Source organism: Copadichromis virginalis, linkage group LG5 (assembly GCF_057382275.1).
Source record: "Copadichromis virginalis isolate Kocher_CV1m ecotype Utaka linkage group LG5, C_Virginalis_male_GT1.1, whole genome shotgun sequence".
Taxonomy (NCBI): Eukaryota; Metazoa; Chordata; class Actinopteri; order Cichliformes; family Cichlidae; genus Copadichromis; species Copadichromis virginalis.
Window position 1 is genome coordinate 23033635 of NC_140622.1, and position 20220 is coordinate 23053854.

Genomic DNA, 20220 nt, shown 5'->3' on the forward strand with positions numbered 1-20220 from the left:
AAATGCGGCCTCAGGAGGATGCAGCCCATGAATCTGGACACGACCTGTTTCTTGTTTCCTGTTTTACTGAACACACTGTCTGATCTCAGTGTGTTCAGTTTTACTTCCCTCTGTCTCGTTAGCCCTTATCTCTCCCAGCTGTGTCTTTCTCCTGTTTCCCATTCCATGATTACTCCGCTGTGTATATAAGCCCTGTTTTTTCCTTTGCTCTCTCTCGTGTCGTACCCTCACTTTCACTGTGTGATCCGTTTGCTATCTCTCCCGCATCCATTGTCTAGTCAAGCAGATTTCCCACACAAAGGACGCTAAGGTGATGGCGATTGGGATTAACGCGATTGAAGCAATCCTGGAATGGAATCCTCATCTGCGTCAGCTCAGAGGATTTAGGGGCTTGATGGACCAGCTGCACAAAGCCCAGGAGGTGTTAAAAGCTCGGGAGCTCGCAGCCTTTGCCCGCTCCCAGTATTCTACGACAAAGCTGCCACTCCTGTAGCAGTGGCAATGTAGGGAGCTCACCGCAGAGTTTTCCGCTGCGCAGCGGCATTCGCCACAGGTGAGAGGCATTTCCACACCGCGGCCACAGGATTCCACTACATGCCGCTCAGGGCTTAATTCGCCTGCCTCCTGTTTGGCGGCAATGTGGTCACAGGATGCGGACAAGGACCTCATTCCTCCATCATCACCAGCTTCTTCTATCGCATCCGCTCCCTCCTCCAGGTCGTTCCACACCACAGCCAGAGTTCAGCCACTCGTTAGAGCAGTCAGCAGTGGTGAGTGATGTAGACTGTACCCCTTTTTTTCACCTGTAAATAGTAATGGGGACAGTTTTCCTCTTACGGCTGAGATTGGTGAGATGAAGGCAGTTTTTTCTATTCACTCCGGCCCAGTAGATAAAAAAGACTTTGTGACTGGCTGTGACGTCTTTTCCGTCAAAAGGGCAGAAAATATGGAGAAAACTTTGATTGTGCACCCTTTTTGGAGCCCACTAAGGACTATCGTATTGATTCCAAGTTAGTCTCGTAGGATTTGAAGTCTGTTTTCACATGCACTGCCGAGTTTGTTAATAATTCTGTGGGTTCACAATCCAAAAGTGTGGTGGGAGAATTGAAGGACTATTTTTACCCTGCTCACTTAGAACAGAAAAGCCTAAGCAGGACTGTTTTTTCTGAGCTCGTCCCCGCTACCCGTAGCTCGGTCTTCAGTGTCCCCGCTACCCGTAGCTCGGTCTTCAGTGTCCCCGCTACCCGTAGCTCGGTCTTCAGTGTCCCCGCTACCCATAGCTCGGTCTTCAGTGTCCCCGCTACCCGTAGCTCGGTCTTCAGTGTCCCCGCTACCCGTAGCTCGGTCTTCAGTGTCCCCGCTACCCGTAGCTCGGTCTTCAGTGTCCCCGCTACCTGTAGCTTGGTCTTCAGTTCTGTCAGCCACTCAGCCACCATTTATTTCTATGCAGGGAGAAAATCTCATTCCAACCCTGGCTGTTTCTCATGATCTGGCTGCTGTAGAATTAGTCACTCCTTCCAGGGCTTCCCCTGAGATTAAATCTCAGCCTTCAACTGACTCTGGACCTCTGAAGGGTGAAAGGCCAGTTGAGGATAACTTCCTGCTGCCGCTGCCCGAGCCAAGAAAATGTGCTGTTTTAGCTCCAGCCAGCATCAACACTGCCAGAGGTCTTCGAACCTGCTGGTTCTGTTTTGTGCCCGCCAGAGGCCTCCGTGCATGCTGGCCCTGTGTCTGCCTCCGCCGGAGGGTCCGAGGGACCCGTTCAGAAGCCTGCCTCCGCCGGAGAGTCAGAGGGGCCCGTTCAGCAGCCTGTCATCACTGAGGGGCCCGAGGAGCCGCTTCAGCCATCTGTCATTGCTGAGGGGCCCGAGAGGCCGCTTCAGTCGTTCGTCATTGCTGAAGGGTTGGAGGAATTGCTTCAGCACCTTGTGTCCGCTGACAGCTCAGCCACCCCCTGCGTCTTCTGTACCGTCGCCTGCAGTGCCTCCACCTGCTCCATCGCCGGTGGCTTCCACACTGTCGCCTGCAGTACCACCACCTACGGGACATTTCTAAAGCGTGTGATAGGAGCACAGTCTTTAGTTGATGTTTGGAGGAAAATGCACTGTTGGAGTCAAATTGTTAAATGTTGTCATATTTCAAGCAGCATGATAAAAGACATTCCTTTGTCTCTGACCACCAGCCAGTCTTTGGTGGGGGAGGCTATAGTGTTTTATTATAGGGACATCCTATCTGAAGGTTCTGTTTTTTGGTTAGTAAACTTCCTGCTTTTATGATCCTTTTGTGGGCAGGAGGTCACACAAATGCACCCCCAAAGACAAACACACATGCTCACACATACACACACACACACACACACACACACACACACACACACACACAGTAAAAGTGCCATACAAATACAGGTCATTTACCATTTACACACACGTGCTTACACGTGCACACACATACACACATAGTGCCTTATCTTTTAGAACCATAGGGGGGTTTTACAATGGGAGGTGCTTGTGTGTACTGTAACTGTTTTCAATAAAAGGCAGCAAGGACGGTTGTTTATTTGATGCTAACTAGGAGACAGGTGAGGAGTGTTTAGCTCCAAGAGCCTGGTTCTGACCAGTCTCCCTTGCTAGCAAGTAAAAGCTGTTCGTCTTGTTTCCTTCGTTAACAGGAATAAGAATAAGTAGGTCTTCTGCTCATGATTCGAGAAGATTTGGACTTTTGGATGCTCAGTGGTAAGATGTTGTACAAAGTGTCTGTCCAAGGGTTAAACCAGTGGTCCCCATACTACGGTCCGGCCCGCCTTCACATTTGACCCGGCCACCTGAACAATACCAGAGACGCATTATTTTTTCCCCTCGCATTATTATTTTTTCAGTCTGACCACGAGACTAATGCACCCATAGAACACTGGGGTGTAGTGGGCCTGCACGGCTGAATCCCTGGAAATTTTACCTCATGTCAATAAAGCTCATTTGATTCGAATTGTGAACCACGCTAAAAAGAAATGTTGCTACTACAACCAAACTTTGTCCAGAACATGAACGTGACCCCGCCCCCAGAACGGAATAAAAATAACAGCAAAAGTAACAGGAAATTCGTGACGATGTTTATGTGAAGCGTAGTTTGGATCGTCTTTGGCTGCTGGTTGAATCAATATTGTTTGGAGAGAGATAAAACCTGCAGTTTCAGAATCTAGCGCAAAAAGGACGTAAACACAAATCGTCCGCCGACGCTTCAAAATCAGTGAGCTGTCGGCTTTCAGCCCCGACGGCGTGTCCGCGTACGTGCCATCAGCTTAGAAAAGCGACAGCTCACTGATTGGGATGTGTTGGGTCTGCGTTTTGTGTATACGTCTTTGTGCAGAATTCGTGTACCTGCTCTCATTCACTGTTTTAGCTATTTGGTGGTTGTAGAAATTTTGTGAGGTTTAACCTGGCGTTTCGGGCAAAATAAATGTATATTTAAACATCGATTCAGGATTTGAATGAATCGATATCACCTTATCCAAGCCAGAATCGATTTTAATCGATAAATCGATAATCAAAACCCACCTCTAGTCAGTATGGCCCCTCACGAGAACCCTCAGTGTCTACATGTATTTAAAATTGAGAGGTGGGAACCAGCACCACAGGTGAGGTTGAATACACAGACTGTCCTCTAAATGCTAGCGATGTGAGGATCAATCCTGAAATATCAATTCCTCTGATACCAATCATTTATGTTCTAGAATCGATTCTCACATTAAAATATCGATATTTTAGTAATTTAGGGTAAATTTGTAGTTTATCATTAACAGGAACACAGTGGAAAGAAACTATAACATTCGGATTGTCTACATTCAAAGGAACTACTTCCTCTTCCGCCTTTCATAGTCATGTGCGAAATACGGCTGTATAAATGTCTCGCAGCCCCTTGGCGTGCGCACTCACAACAATGGCTGAGCGTAACTGTGCGGACGTATTTTACCTCCATAAACAGCTGAGACGTGGTTTGCGATACATGTGGCAAAAAAAGTGAGGTGTTGTGGCTATACTTGCCAACCTTGAGACCTCAGAATTAGGGAGACATTCAAAAGGGCTGTTGGGGTGGGAGGGGGGGGGGGTGAATTTTATTGTGTATGTATAATGTAATACAGATACATTAAAAAACACTCCCAAAACAGATTAAATTATTACAAATAAATTATTACAAAATATTAATAAAAACTATAAAAATGGAGGCAACTTTGCCTGTGGTAGAATGTATACAATGACAACAAATCTTTATTGCAGATACAAATTTTACTAATTTAATAATAATAACTTTGTGTTGTAAGATTTATGAGTTTCATGCTTTCATAGTGGTACTTTTTGGACATTTTTTCTCAGGTGGTACACACTGTAAAAAGTTTGAGAAACACTGATAAGTGTATGTGTGCTTTTGGAAAACATTTAAAGCTGCTGTACAGAATCTTTGAAACAAGATTAAAACATTTTTAGAATATAAACAGAGCATCTGCTTCTCTTTACAGCTCCTCACTCCACCAGGGCTGTTTGGCACTTTCTAATAGTGTGCAAATGTGATGTACGTACTGCGGCAGTCATACAGGCAACTGGACGGTCGAAAAGTTGGCCTACCTATTACTGTCTGAGGTTTTAGTAGAGTTGTGGCTGAACCACATAAAAATATATCATTAATTTTAATCTCCCCAATCAATTATAATGTTATGTTGGAATGTTGTTAAAGAGGGTCAAAAATGTTTCAACCCAGTTTGTTTTGCAGATTCTGTATAGCAGCTTTAATATAGGGAGAACACAACTTCCAGACTGTGTGAGTAAAATCAGTTTTTTTTTCCCTCTTTGTCAGTTTAACAGTTTCTGTTGTGCCTGTCACTGTTCCCTGTCTGTTTTCTTACCTGGTTCTTCCTGACCTTGTACTTTCTCTCCCCTCTTTCCTCTCTCCCTCTTTGGACTGACAATCATACACAAATAGATTGTATTCAATTAGATGAAAAATTACATTAATATGAAAAAAATTCTATTAAAAGTAGAGATGGCACGATACCACTTTTTTATGTCCGATACCGATACCGATATCATAAATTTGGATATCTGCCGATACCGATATGAATCCGATATAGTGTTTTTTAATCAACAAAACTGTTTTTTAAAATATCTTGCTGCATTTTGCAAGTCTGCATGAATCCGATATAGTGTTTTTTAATCAACAAAACTGTTTTTTAAAATATCTTGCTGCATTTTGCAAGTCTGCAAGTTCATACTCAAGTTTAAAACAACAACTACACTAAAGCTATTCTGTTATACCTGTATACAAAAAAAATATTTCATAGTTCAGCAATACTGATCAATCTAATAGCAACAGGACGATCAAAAGTTGCTGAATTTACTACAGAGCAGGACGGATTGTAAGGTAGCAAACATTGTTGGAAAACACGTTTTCAACACTGCAGGTTACCTGGTGTAATGCTTTTCAGCTAAAAAGAAACATGGTCTGACTCCTACCGAACTATATAAGAGTAACTGAAGGTTAAATGCAGCTAACATGTCCTGTTTTAAGTCAGGCACTTACACCTCCGCTCCGCTGCGTCTCAGCCACCATCTCTGGCAGCAAGAGTGCTAGAGCCAGAGTAGGGGAGAGGCGAGCTGGAACAAACCATTTTGGGAGGGGGGTTATCTACACTTTAGTTGTTAAAATGTTACGTCTCAAACAAGTACAGTACTGTATGCTTTTTATATTTTTAGTAGTGTGTCACACAAATAGCAAATATTGTCAAAAAAAGTAAGAAATCTTTGGGGGTGCTTTGATTCATTTTGGGGGTGCTTAAGCACCCCCAAAAATGGGCTAAAATCGCCCCTGTATCAAAGTGACTTATATATCATGTTTAACCTGAGTAGTGAAAGACTGCGATGGTTTGAAGATGATGTGTTGGTCGGCTCAGATATTTGAAGTTTACACAGCTACATTCTCACCTGAAAATATGTTAAAAGTTTTTTTGCGACCCAGAAAGAGAAATAAGAGTGTTGAAATAAAAAGAGAAAATGCTCTCAATTATGGAGACAGTCAAATGGTTCATTTATGTTTGATGTGTGCTTTACATTTGTGTGGCTGTTAATAAAGTTAGCGCGCTCTAGGGGGCGTATGCGTTCATCAAAATGGCCGAAGGCTGATGTGTGTTTATTCCTCCCTAAATATCGTCGGTGAAGTTTGCCATGCACGTCGGATTTTCCTGCGCATTTTCATACCTCTGCCAACAGGTTATGGGCCCAGGAAGCTAAGAAGTTTTCCGAAAGAGTCCATGTGGTTTTGCCACCGAGAGAAAACGCCGTGACGTACTGCACACTCGGTGAGGATTAGCATACCATGCTAGCGCCATGAGCCGACGAGCCGCTGAGTCAAATAGCCGTTGGGCTCGGCTAGTTTTTGATGGAGACGAAAAGAATTACGAACTATGGGAGACGAAATTTTTGGGCCACCTTCGTTTGCAAGGTTTAAGAGACATTATTTTGAAGCAGCCTACCGATGCGGAGGGAGAAGAAGACAGAGCAAAGAATGCAGAGGCCTACGCGGAGCTGATCCAGTTTCTGGATGACAAAAGTTCGTCTCTTGTTATGCGAGAAGCAGCGGATGATGGACGAAAGGCGCTGGGGATTCTAAGAAATTATTATGCCAGTAAAGGAAAGCCTCGTATAATTAGCTTCGCTCCAAAAGTCCAGCAGTGAGAGTGTGACTGAGTATGTGATACGAGCAGAGAGGAATGCTGGAGAAACTTTGAGTGATGGGCTATTGGTAGCAATGGTTTTGAAACCGTTTGCTATCCATGTCACATAAAGTGAAGTTGAAGTGACTTTTGCTGAATTTAAAACTAAACTGTGAAGCTTTGAAGACACAGAGAAAATGCGCGCCACAGCGTCAGATGACAACATCATGAAAGCACGTGCATGACCGAGCGACAATCCCATGTTTGAAAAATCGAATGACCGTGGGGCTGGCAACGCAGACATAGTGTGTTTCAGATGCGGACTAAAAGGACACAAAGCCAGGACGTGTCAGCGCAAGCAGTGGTGTAGCGAGTGTAAAAGCACCATCCATCGGGACTCAACATGCAGACGGAAACGGCGGCAAGACAACGCACGGAAAGTTTCCGAGGAGTCGGGTAGCAAAGACTACGCATTCCGGGTAAGCAGCGAGGATGCAGCGTTCCAGTCAGAGCATGGCATCAACAAAAAGGGTCTGATGGTGGACACAGGGGCAAATTCGCATATTGTCACAGATATAACGAAGTTCAGGAGATTCGACGACAGTTTCCAGCCCAAGTCACACTACGTAGAGTTGGCTGACGGCACTAAGTGCACTGGAGTTGCAGAGCAAAGAGGGGAGGCAGAGTTTTGCTTGATGGACAGCAGGGGGCAGTGCCACAAAACAACCTTGAAACAAGCACTGTACATCCCATCGTATCCACAAGACATCTTCTCTGTGAAAGCAGCTGCCTCAAATGGAGCAACTATGATCTTCAAGCAAGGAAAAGACACCCTGCGACACAAAGACGGTACAAGGTTCCCAATATATGAGTACAACAGACTGTACTACCTGCAAACAGTAAACACTGAAGGTAAAGACCAGTGTAAGGGTTGCTATGACATGCAAACATGGCATGAAATTCTTGGTCACTGTAATTATAATGACATTCAGAAATTACAGGGTGTTGTTGATGGTATGGCAATCAAAGGAAAAACAGACAAATCTGTCTTGCATTGTGAAGTGTGCACACAGGGAAAGTTTGTTCAAACTAGAAACAGGGACCCTGATGCACGAGCCAAAACCGCCTTAGAGCTGGTACACACAGATCTAGCTGGTCCAGTAGACCCAGAGTCCAGAGATGGATATAGATTTGCACTATCATTCACTGATGACTATTCCAGTGCAGTGTTTGTGTATTTTCTGAAAAATAAGAGTGACACAGTAAAAGCGACACAGACGTTTTTGGCTGATACAGCCCCGTATGGGCAGGTTAAATGTATCAGGTCTGACAATGGAACAGAGTTTATGGGAAATGAGTATCAGGCACTCCTTAGCAAAAATGGAATCAGGCATGAGACCTCAGCACCATACTCACCACACCAAAATGGTACTGCAGAACGCAATTGGCGTACTCTTTTTGATATGGCCAGGTGTATGTTAATAGAGAAACAGTTACCTAAAGAGTTGTGGACTTACGCAGTGCAAACAGCAGCTGTAGTGAGGAATAGATGTTTTAACAGACGCACAGAACAGACACCATATTTAATGCTGACAGGAAGAAGGCCAAACCTTTCCAGGATGCAGACATTTGGGTCAGTGTGTTATGCCTACAGGCAGAACAAGAGAAAACTAGACTCAAGGTGTGAGAAAGGAATTTTTGTTGGATATGACAAGAACAGTCCAGCTTATATGGTCTACTACCCAAACAGTGGGAAAGTACAGAAGCATAGACTGGTGAAGTTTGAGACTAAAACAAGAGTAGAGAGACAAACACAGACTGACAAGGTGCCAGATGATGAGGGTGACTTTGAGACACCAAACAGGTTCACCAAGACCAGAGAACAGACTGATGTGAGTATAGAACACACAGATACTCAGGAACAGATCCCAGTAAGCATGTCTGAGATGAGCAGCCACTCACAGGAGAATGAACTCGACTGCGAGGCTGCAAGGTATCCTTCCAGAGTGAGAAAGAGGCCTGGGTATTTAAGTTAATATGTTACTGATAAGGAGGATTGTGATCAAGTACTTACAAAAGTGGTTATGCTGATACTTTGCTATCATTATTTTCATCTACCTCTGATTTGGCTGTACCTGACGACTGTTCTCTCTGTTCGGTTGATGGTTGTGCTAATATCCTGTTATCTGTTTGTTCTTTTATTCTTGATTCTGTTGCTCCCATCAAAATGAAGCGCCCTAGAACCTACTCTCATTGCTGGCTAAATGATACTACACGTGCCTTACGACGTGTCTGTCGCCGTGATGAGAGGAGGTGGAAAAAAGATAAACTTCAGGTTTCTTATGATATGTTACGGACCAGCCGCTCACAGTTTCAAACTGCTGCTAGAATGGCTAAGGCATCTTTTCTTTCCAAAGTCATTTTGGCTAATGGTCACAACCCCTGTATGCTATTTAAAATTTTTAATTCTGTTGTTAATCCCTGTCCTGATATGCCTTTACTGTATTCACAAGCTCTTTGTGAGCGTTTTCAAATTCTTTTTTTAGATAAGGTTTCATCCCTTAAGCTTTCCTCTTCGTCTGCCTCTTATCCTGTCTTTTCCTCTGAGTGTAATTCAACTTTTCATCAATTTGAGCCCGTGTCGCTTTCGACTCTGAAGCAGCTGGTTGATCAACTGAAAAACACCAATGCTGTGTTTGATATTCTCCCATCACGCATTGTTAAGGGCTGCTTTGATGTAATTGGACCGAGCATTCTATTCTTAATGAATTTTTCTCTACTCTCTGGATCTGTCCCACTGGCCTTTAAGCATGCTGTAGTCCAGCCTATTCTGAAAAAAAAAGAATCTTGATTGTTATGATCTTTTGAACTATCGACCAATCTCTAAGCTTCCGTTTCTGTCCAAGATCCTGGAGTGACTAGTTCTCTCTCAGCTTCAGGCGTACTTAGACGCGAACAACATTGCAGAGAAATTTAAGTCTGCCTTTAAGCCACGGCACAGCACTGAAACGGCCTTGCTTAGAGTTCTCAATGACCTATTTTTAAGCACTGACTCTGGACGCTCTGTGGTCCTGGTTTTATTGGACCTTTCCTCTGCTTTTGATATGGTTGATCATAACATTCTTCAACTAAGACTTGAGCATACTGTGGGTATAAGAGGCACTGCCCTCAACTGGTTTAAATCTAATCTTGCTGACAGGTCTTTTTCGGTTAATTTGGGCAACTTCTCATCTTCCTCGGTACCTGTACGCTGTGGTGTGCCTCAAGGATCTGTATTAGGCCCTATTCTCTTTTCGCTATATCTGCTCCCTCTTGGAGCAATTTTTGAGAAGTATAATATTGCCTTTCATTGCTATGCTGATGATATACAGATTTATTTTGAGATTACTGACGATCTTGCTATGTCTTTTCACTATTTTTGTGAATGCATGCGTGAGGTTAAAGGTTGGTTCAAGAGTAATTCTCTTGTCCTGAATGAAAAGAAAACGGAGATCATGGTGTTTTGATAGTAAAATCCCCCGCGACCAACTGTGTGCTGCTCTGACGCCTTTTGCTAGCTCTCCTTCTGATTATGCCAGTAATTTGGGCATACTACTGGATAGCTCGCTTAAATTTGACAAGCAAGTGTCTGCTGTTGTGAGGTCTAGTTTTAATCAGCTGCGCCTCATTTCTAAGGCAAAGCGCTATATTCCGCACATTGACCTGGAAAAACTCATTCACGCATTCGTGACTTCCAGGTTGGACTACTGCAACTCTCTTTACATTGGCCTTTCCTCCACCCTTCTCGTTAGATTGCAGACTGTCCAGAATGCGGCGGCACGCCTTTTGACAGGTAGCAGGAAGTTTTCTTCCATCACTCCTGTTCTTGCTGGCTTGCACCGGCTTCCAATTAAATACCGTATTCAATTTAAAATATTACTTTTCACCTACAAAACCATTAATAATTTGGCACCAAGCTACCTCAATGAGCTTCTCAGGTTACACACTCCTGTCAGAGCACTTAGATCTGCTACCCAAATTCTTCTGGAGCAACCTCGTTCTCGGCTGAAGTCTCACGGGGACTGCGCGTTTGCTGTAGCTGCCCCGGTCTTATGGAACAACCTTCCTGTTGCTATCCGGGCGTCTGACTCTATGCCACTGTTTAAATCACGGCTGAAGACTTACTTGTTTAATCTTGCCTTTCCACCTAGTTAACACTTGGTGTGCATTGGTACATTTTTATCCGTCATGCTTGTGAACTACTTTTATATCTTATGGTTGTCAAGGTTTTTATAATTGACATGTGCCAGGTCCTTTCTCTTTTCCCTCCCATCTCCCTTTTCCTATTATTTTTGTCAAGCACCTTGGTATACCCTTGGTTTTTTAGTGTGCTTTATAAATAAAGTTTATTATTTATTATTAAACATGGATTATTGTTACAGAGCAATGTGTAACATTCCCCAAACATTCAAGGAAGCAATAACTTCATCTAACTCAGAGAAATGGGTCAGTGCAATGGATGAAGAGATGCAATCACTAAGTGAAAATGACACATTTACCTTAACCACTTTGCCTGAGGGTAAGAAGACAGTGATCATTGCTGCTAGTGATGAAAGTGAACCAACTGTTGTGAAGAAAATGCTTGCAGCAGAGTGATAACTGTGTAAAAATGTCACAAAAACAATATGTGGAAAAAATACTTGAAAAATTCAACATGCAGGATTGTAAAGAAAGACAGACACCTTGTGAGCAAAAACTGAACTATGCTGATGATGCAGAAAGGATGAGTGATGTCAAAAGGTACAAAGAGGCAGTTGGTAGTCTGATCTATTTGGCTACATGCACAAGACCAGACTTAAGTTTTATAGTCAGTAAACTTTCACAGTACTTTACTGAGCCAACTGAAGACCAATGGACTACAGTAAAACATGTACTGAGGTATCTGAAAGGGACAACCGAGAAAGAACTGTGTTACAGGAAATGTGACAACAAAGAACTGAGGTTGTGGGCATACAGCAATGCTGATTGGGTAGCTGATGTAACAGGCAGACGGAGTATTATTGCATAAGCTTGTCTGTAGATGGTCCTTTAATCTCATGGAAAACCAAAAGACAACCTACTGTTGCATTATCTACCTGTGAAGCTGAGTACATGGCTTTAGCTGCAACCCTACAAGAAGTTTTGTACCTAATGCAACCGTTACAAGAGATGTAAACATGTTGACATAAAGTACCACTTTGTGAGGTCAACTGTGAGTGCAGGAAAAATAACTCTGGATTATTGTTCAACAGAAGAGATGGTTGCAGATGTAATGACAAAACCTGCAACAAAAGTTAAGTTGTTCAAGTTTGAGAAGTTTATGTTTGGGCATTAACATGGTATACGGAGATGTATACAATACTGAGGAAGAAACCTTTTGTTTGTTGTTTTTTGTTTACTCAGGAGCATCATAATATGAGAGCAAGTGGGGGTGTTGAAATAAGCAGAGAAAATGCTCTCAATTATGGAGACAGTCAAATGGTTCATTTATGTTTGATGTGTGCTTTACATTTGTGTGGCTGTTAATAAAGTTAGCGCTCTCTAGGGGGCGTATGCGTTCATCAAAATGGCCGAAGGCTGATGTGTGTTTATTCCTCTCTAAATATCGTCAAGTAATGACAATACAGTTTGTTGTGCTAATTTTACATGGGATCTTGCCTTTTCAAGTGATGTTAAACATTAAATTAGGAACATGTTAATGTGATTAAACAATGAAATCATCTATAAATAGGAAAAAAAAAACATCTTAAAAAAACGGTAATATTCCGGCAGCTGGGGTGCCAAAATACTACCGTAAAATAACAGAAAATAACTTTCTCATGAAAATACAGTCATTTTCAGTAATGAAAATAGAGTTTGTTGCGCTAATTTTACATGGGATTCTGCCTTTTCCAAGTGCTTTTAGACATTAAATTAGGAACATTTTAACGTGATCAAACAATGAAATTACCTATAAACAAGGTCAATGAATGTGGCAATATGAATCATAATACGTAAATGTACAGAAATATACAGTTAACAGTTGGTTTAAATAATAATGGATCGCATGCCCTGGGACAGACTGACGGAGGAGCACCATCGGCCCCTCTGGCCATCACCAGTAGGTAAAGAGTCTTAACCACGGACACAATACCGAGAGTGTCCGAGCGGGCGCTCAAACCTTCTAATCACAAGGCGAACTGCCAACTCTTGAGCCACGATCGCTCTAAATAGCAATGATAATAATACTTATGTGATGTAACACAAGCTTATAGGAATCATGTTATATACTTTTCCATAGCATTACATTTGAATTCAACAGTTCAATCTTTCAAATAACGGACAGATATTTGTGAAATCACGATACATTTGTGAATGTATTTTAACAATCTAATTAAGCATATGTACAGACAGATACATTTAATAATCATGAAAATTATGTTTTATTACATTACAGTGATTTAACATTAATTTACATTTGAAATGTGAAATCACAGTCTATTTACGTAACTTTAATGATATTCTAGAAGAACAGAACAAAACTGTAAAATGCACAGTAAAATACCTTCATATTAGGATTTTTTCCTACAGTGCAGCCATACCCGCGACATTGTGGTTGTTAGTTCACATTCATTGGCCGATGCTTAGCGTCATGTTATTATGTGTCCCAACATCCAATGGCATGTCACATTGTTTTCATGGCCACACCCTCACCCCAGGTGCAGAGGCCTATTTTTGTTCAGGAATGTTGTGAATACTTTGAGATTCATATTACTTGCAATTCCTACCTCTACATTTATTTTTTAAAATATATAATTAGGACAGCGTGGCCGTGCAATGTTTTATGTCATGATCCTGGGTCTGTGGACCCAGCGTTTTGAGTTTTAGTTTATGTAAGCCCTTCAGGTTTCCTAAGTTCATTTGTTATCATGCCTAGGTGTTTCTAGTTCTTATTATTTCCCCCTCGTGTTTCCAACTATGTTAAGTCTCCCCTGCTCTTCATGTGTTTCATGTCTGTGTCTTACGTTCTCAAGTTCGGGTTGTCATGTCTACGTCTCATTATGTTTCCTGTTTTATTGTGAAGAGGTCTGGTGTTTCTGTGTTCATCGTGTTCAGTTTTACTCTCCCACTGTGACGTCATTATGTTCATGTGTCAGCTGGTTCCCCATGTGTTGCCACTTCCCTCATTATCCTCCTGTGTCTATTTAGTCCGTGGGCTTTCAGTCATTCTTTGTCAGGTCGTCTGTTCTCTCTGTTCACTTCGCTGTTGCTCCTTCCCTGTGCACCCCGCTGTTGTTCACCCCGCTGTTGTTCACCCCGCTGTTGTTCACCCCGCTGTTGTTCACCCCGCTGTTGTTCACCCTGCTGTTGTTTACCCTGCTGTTCATGTCTCTGCTCCAGGTACCCATGTCAGTTCACTATGTTTAAGGTTTTTCATGTTTTGTTTTAGTTCACCCAGTTTAGGTTATTGTTTAGTTTTCAATGATGCCCTATTATTTTGTACCCTCGTTGCTAGCCTCAATAAACGGCTTGTTTTGTTAATCCACACCACGTTTTGGTCTGCGTTTGAGTCCTCCTCTGCAACACATACGGTCTGCCCCAGCCAGACCGTGACAGTTTTATATGTTCTTTTTAGTTTTTATTCCTATTAATTATATTTTCACTTGTTACCTCTCAATTATTGAATCAGACCTAGATGACATGAAATTTTCAGCAAAATTATAATTAAATTACTCCTTTAATTATTGATTATTCTCATGAATTTTCGATCATTTTAAATATTTTTCCATAGTATTACATTTGAATTTAACAGATCATTCTCTCACATAACAGACAAATATTTGTGAAATTATGATATATTTCTTAATGTATTTTTACAATCTAAATATGCATATGTACAAAAACATATATTTAAAAAACAAGTAAATTGTGTTTTACTATATTTAGAGTGATGTTATGTTATCTTACCTTTGACATGTGAAATCACAGTCTACATATGTAAATTTAATGATATTCTAGAAAGACAGTACAAAAGTGTGAAATATACAGTAAGATACTTTGACATTACTATTTTTTGGAACAGTGTGGTTAAAATGATTCAAATGCAGTAAGTATATACGTTTTTCATATAAATATAGTCTATAACTTAATTATTGTCTTTAGCCCACATAATTACACACTTCAGTTACATAAAACGTGAGTTTTGATCTTATGTACTGTATAGCCTGTATAATAAATAAATATGTAGCCCAATAAGTATAAAATCCAGAAAGCTACACAACATGGAGCGCTTCATTTACAAACACAAGTCTAACTTAAGTTTCACACTTTTTTTGTTAGAAAACAATCACAATGTTACAGCTTAAATTGCACAAAATGTCAGAAATCTGCACTGTCATGAACAAATATTTCAACCTAATTTTTCATGATTTGTTGGATTAACCCATTGAGGTCTGAAATACAACTGGCAATTTTTGACTCCTTTTGAGTTTTGAGTTTCACCCTCAAATTGTTTTATTTTATTTTTTTCCCCTTGCCTTGTTTGGTATCATTCTTTTTTAGCTCAACTGAATTTAGTTGTTTTTTTCACCGACATACTGCATTAGTATTACTGATCTGAAATCACACAAATAACTTTTTTTATAAGTATTTTTTTTACTGTAAAAAAAACATAGACATGTTGAGTAATTTTTTATAACTTGAAATGCAAATATAATTGTACATTTTGTAAACATATACAACTATTTATCTAAAAATGCAGCCAATACACCTGCCGAGTTTTTAAATTTTGCACAACCATTTAAACTAAAACCATTAACCATTAAAATTAAAATGAGAGAACAATCAGGTTTCGCAATAAGATGCCCCACAAATGATGTGTGTCAGTAAAAAAAAAGTTTGTCCACCAAAAGACAAATGAGAACAGCACAGGGATAAACCTGCAGGCCTGACAACAGGAGGTGTATCACTCTGCTGGTTTTCTACTTAGTGACAGTTTTTACATTGCAAATGTGCCTTTGTGTTCATTAGTGCCCTCACTGACACACCAAGCAAAACGACTACACAACAGAACAGCTACACAAGACAACACAACACACTAAGTATACACTCCACACTAACCGTCACAAATCTCCCACATCTAACAACTCTCTCTCTCTCTCTCTCTCTCTCTCTCACTCACTCGCTCGCTCTGTCTCGCTGTCGTTACTGTCACTCCCAAAACTTTTGCCTCTTCCTAAACAACCAAATCTCAGTGTTGACTTTTTTTTTTAAAAATTGGTCGACATGGTACAGTTTTCCACCGATAGGAAAGCGATGGCTTTTTTTCCTTTCTTTACTGTTTTCGCGCTTTCCTTAAAGAACGCTTAAAACACACACACAAACGTGACGACAGTATTTAGAAAAAAAGCATGGCTTATATATATTATCATAACTCTGGATTTACTGGCCTGTAATTAAAATTTATAAGCGTTGAAGTCCGAACTTTCAATGTGGGCTGAAATAGAGACTCAGCGTGGCTGCAGCTTTTTGCTAACTTAAATCAGTCATGTGATTTGGAGGTGCAGCGCGTCCGTGGACTACAGAGGGTTGATAACACTCATTTACAGAGTGTAACATCCAACCACCTGTGTAAAATCTGAAATTCCCATGGTGTTGTTCAAAATGTGCTCTGGCACAATCATAAGCATTGCTTGCTACTGAAAACAAGAAAAAAGCCGGTCCTGCTATGGGCTGAACCATTTGTTAATGGTAGGGGGGGGGGGGGGGGGGGGACACACTATCCAATATATTCAGTTTTAGCATTTATATTCACTGTTGACTGTAACTATGCTCAAACTGTTAATGCTATCTTATTTTAATAAACAACACTGTCATATGAAAAACTGGGTTGGCACTTGGGGTGGCAAGGGATCATTTTAGGGTGGCACTTGCCACCCCATGCCACCCTTCTAGATCCGCCCCTGCCTGTAATCATTATGATGCTATAATTTGATGATACAATAAATAAAATGTTTTTGTACATAGTATCAGTATCGGATCAGTATCGTCGATACTACCCTGAATATTACTTGGTATGAGATCAGAAAGGAAATCAGTGGTATCGCACATCACTACTAAATGCCGTATGGAGTGCCCACCCCCAAGGTCCTATATGTATGTGTTATGAGAGTATGAATAATGTGGATGTCTAGGTTGTGGGATAAAATTCAGACACAGGTGGCCAGAAGGGGGTTCAGAGGAGGAATGCCTCCCCTGCACCTCAGTGTCACATCTGTACCCCAAAGCCCTGCATGTGTGGGGGTGTGAGGGATTCTTACATATTCTGAATACTTTGGATTACTTAATATATTGTCATGCTTTTTACAACTACATGAATGTAATATTACTGTGTGATTTATTACTTTTACTGAAGGATACTCGCCATATCTATACCAACTAGATTTTTAAATCTTAACCCTTTCGTGCATGAATTATGACAACCTCAATCCAGAGTATTTTTATTCATCTTTAGACATGAAAAAAAGATTTTTGAACTTTTTTTTAAAACATGTACTTTTCAAAGAGTTGTTTACATGTCCACTTAGGTGGACAACACATATTTTGACTAGGGCTGGGTATCGTCACTGATTTCTGGAATCGTTTCGATTCCGATTCACAAGGTTCAGAATCGATTCGATCCACGATTCGATTCGATTCAATTCGATTTGAATCTGGGAAATTTTGCCTCAGACAGTCAGAAATATTATAATTCAGATCAGTACATTTACATGTTTTTGTATCTATAAAAAGGAAGCTGACACTCGCAAGACTTTATCAAAGGTGTAAGCATCACAGCAGATGCCTTTGTGTCAAAGTAGCTGAAGATAAAACACAGAAAAACATGAAGGTGATTTTCCTGGCCTGGGATTTTATAAAAAATATTCTGCAGTACATCAAAAACGAAAGAAAACCATTAATCAACATATTAACTAGTGATGCGCGAATCATGAACGAATCGTTCAATACTCGAGAATCACTTTACTGACTCATGAATCATGATTCACAAGCCCAACTGACTCACTGACTCATCCCTGTTGCTGTTAGCAGCAATATATCTAGCTTAAAATTAAAATTGTGGAGCAAAACACAACATCCAGTATCTTAACAAAATAATTTCTGCTCTGAACTGGAAGAAAAAACCCCGAGTAGAAGCTCACATCAAGACAATAGCTCCTTGGTTCACAGTAGCATCGCTCTGCTAACATGCTAACAGCACATTTGAGCTACTCACCCCCTCCCTCCTGTGCTGAATCATAGAGCAAGCGAATCACTCAGGACTCGCTCACCCCCTCCCTTCCTGTGCTGAAACGTAGCATAAACGAATCACTCACTCACTCACCCCCTCCCTCCTGGCTCACAGCTTCTTCTTCTTCTTGGTTGGCAACCAATGTTAAAGCGCATTACCGCCCCCTGGCTCACAGCTCAGTGGACATTTACATGAGAAAATATATATTTGACACATTTGAGGAAAATACTAATAAAATAAAATTAAAATCTTTTGCTCTTTTTTGCTGTATAAAAATTGTTGTTTTTCTTTTTCAATCACTCATCTTAGCAGTATGATATACATGAAAAGAGAAACAAATTAAGTTTGAGTGAAAATGTACATTTTTGCGCTCTCTGGGCAACTGACTCAGTGACTGAAAGGACTCAAAAAACCCGATTAATTTTGGTGAGTGACTCATTCAAACTCGATTCAGTAAAAAGAATCAAATTTACCATCACTAATTACCACAGCAGGAAGGTAATTTTGCAATATAATGACCAAGACTCATGCTTTTAGCATTAAGTACAGATGTGTGACCTTAGAAAGCAGCGGTCCCCAACCCCCGGGCCTCGGACCGGTACCGGTCCGTCAGTCGTTTGGTACCGGGCCGCGAGAGTTGAGGCTCAGGTGTGAAATGTATGGTTTTCAGGGTTTTCAGCATTATTTTGTTATCGTTTTTAGCGTTAACTCGGTTTTCCTCGGTCTTTTCACGTGTGTTAAGAATAAATCTTAGTTTTTTCGGTACCGGTACTAGTTTTATTTTGTTGTATTTATCCGCGACACCTTAAAGGCCGGTCCGTGAAAATATTGTCGGGCATAAACCGGTCCGTGGCGCAAAAAAGGTTGGGGACCGCTGTTATAAAGTTCTGTCACTAAGAGTTACATGCCAAGATCAATAGTCTACTGTCAGCACCTGTCCAACTTAGCTGACATGTCTGAAACTAGACAAAAAAGTATTCTGGAACATCCATCCGCAGAGCACTAATTTGATCTACCTTATCTGGGGTTTTATCTTTACAATTTAATGTAAATGAGATGTTATTGAGATGTTACTAAGTATCAATCCTCAACTAGGTATGAACCTAGGAAAAGGTTCAGATGAGGTGCACTGTGATTATTTGTAAGGAGTTAAAATAATCTATTTATTTAGGAATGAAAATGGCAGGGGCTCACCGAACGTCACAACCCCATATCCAGTGATGGGAAAGCCATTACTTTTTTCAGTAATTAGTAATCTAACGCAGTGGTTCCCAAACTTTTTTTTCCTAGTCCCCCCTTTGTTTTACATGAAAAATCGTCGATTTCTATTATTACTCCTAAACACAAAGATATATTAACTATTTTGGTGTCTCTTTTGGAGTGACAGCACTGTTGACTATACCCTTGTCTCTCCTCTCACAATGACCTGCTTGCTTATGTCTGCTGAATCTGCCCTTCAGAGACCACTGACTGATTTTTATGTTGCACAACACTGATTTGTCTTATCGAAAATGTAATTTAATGCATTCTTTCAGTGTCACCAATAATTACAAAGTCAAATTGTCTTCATGTATCTTTATCAGAACACTGTGGCTTACCACAAATGAAAAGATTGTTGTGGTAACAAAGTCCTGGTAAAGTGCACCGATCTGTCAACATTAAAGCTCACAAAACTGCAGGAAAATCACTTTGTTGGAGGAGTGGTTTGTGTGTGGGGGTGTTTGTTATTGCTGGCAGAAGAGGACAGAAAGTAGAGTTTGCTCTTTAAATATTAAAAATATTTACACAGCAGTGCTGTCCTTGTTTGAGTTTAAAAGGCAGTTTCAGCTGCCTTGATTGCACTCTGGTAGGAGGCATAATGGAGAGAAGTGTGGTGCAAATCACTCTCTTTGGACTGCTGCTGTCTTTGGCCTCCACACTGCCAAACAAGGTAAGATAATAATACTTAAAAAGGGCCACAGAACCACTTCAAGAATCCAAAATCTAAAAAAATGTGTGTGTGTGCATGTTTGCATTACGGATGTTGAGGAGGCAAAAATAAAAGGTTAAAGTCTTTAGCTAACTAATATACAGTAAGATCGCATAATGTCTTGTGAATTGAAGGAATTTTGATCAATCTCTGTTTGCATATTTACTTTATTCTTGCTCTGGGTCGAAGTCAAAAGGAAATTTGAGCAAACTTTAATAGTTAAAGCTTGCTATTGATAACGGTACTGGTAAGTTCTAAATTAAGGTTAAA

General features: G+C 40.9%; 1 protein-coding gene across 3 annotated transcripts in view; it reads left to right on the plus strand.

The window, feature by feature from the left end:
- Positions 1 to 19797: 19797 nt before the first annotated feature.
- The window catches only part of LOC146709720 (inter-alpha-trypsin inhibitor heavy chain H3-like), a 31922-nt gene continuing 31499 nt past the window's right edge, over positions 19798 to 20220 (plus strand). For all 3 annotated transcript variants that reach the window (XM_085456797.1, XM_085456798.1, XM_085456799.1), the window contains exon 1: positions 19798 to 19911. In XM_085456797.1, the coding sequence (XP_085312923.1) occupies positions 19840 to 19911 (72 nt within the window). In that variant the 5' untranslated portion in view covers positions 19798 to 19839. The remainder of the gene's footprint in view (positions 19912 to 20220) is intronic.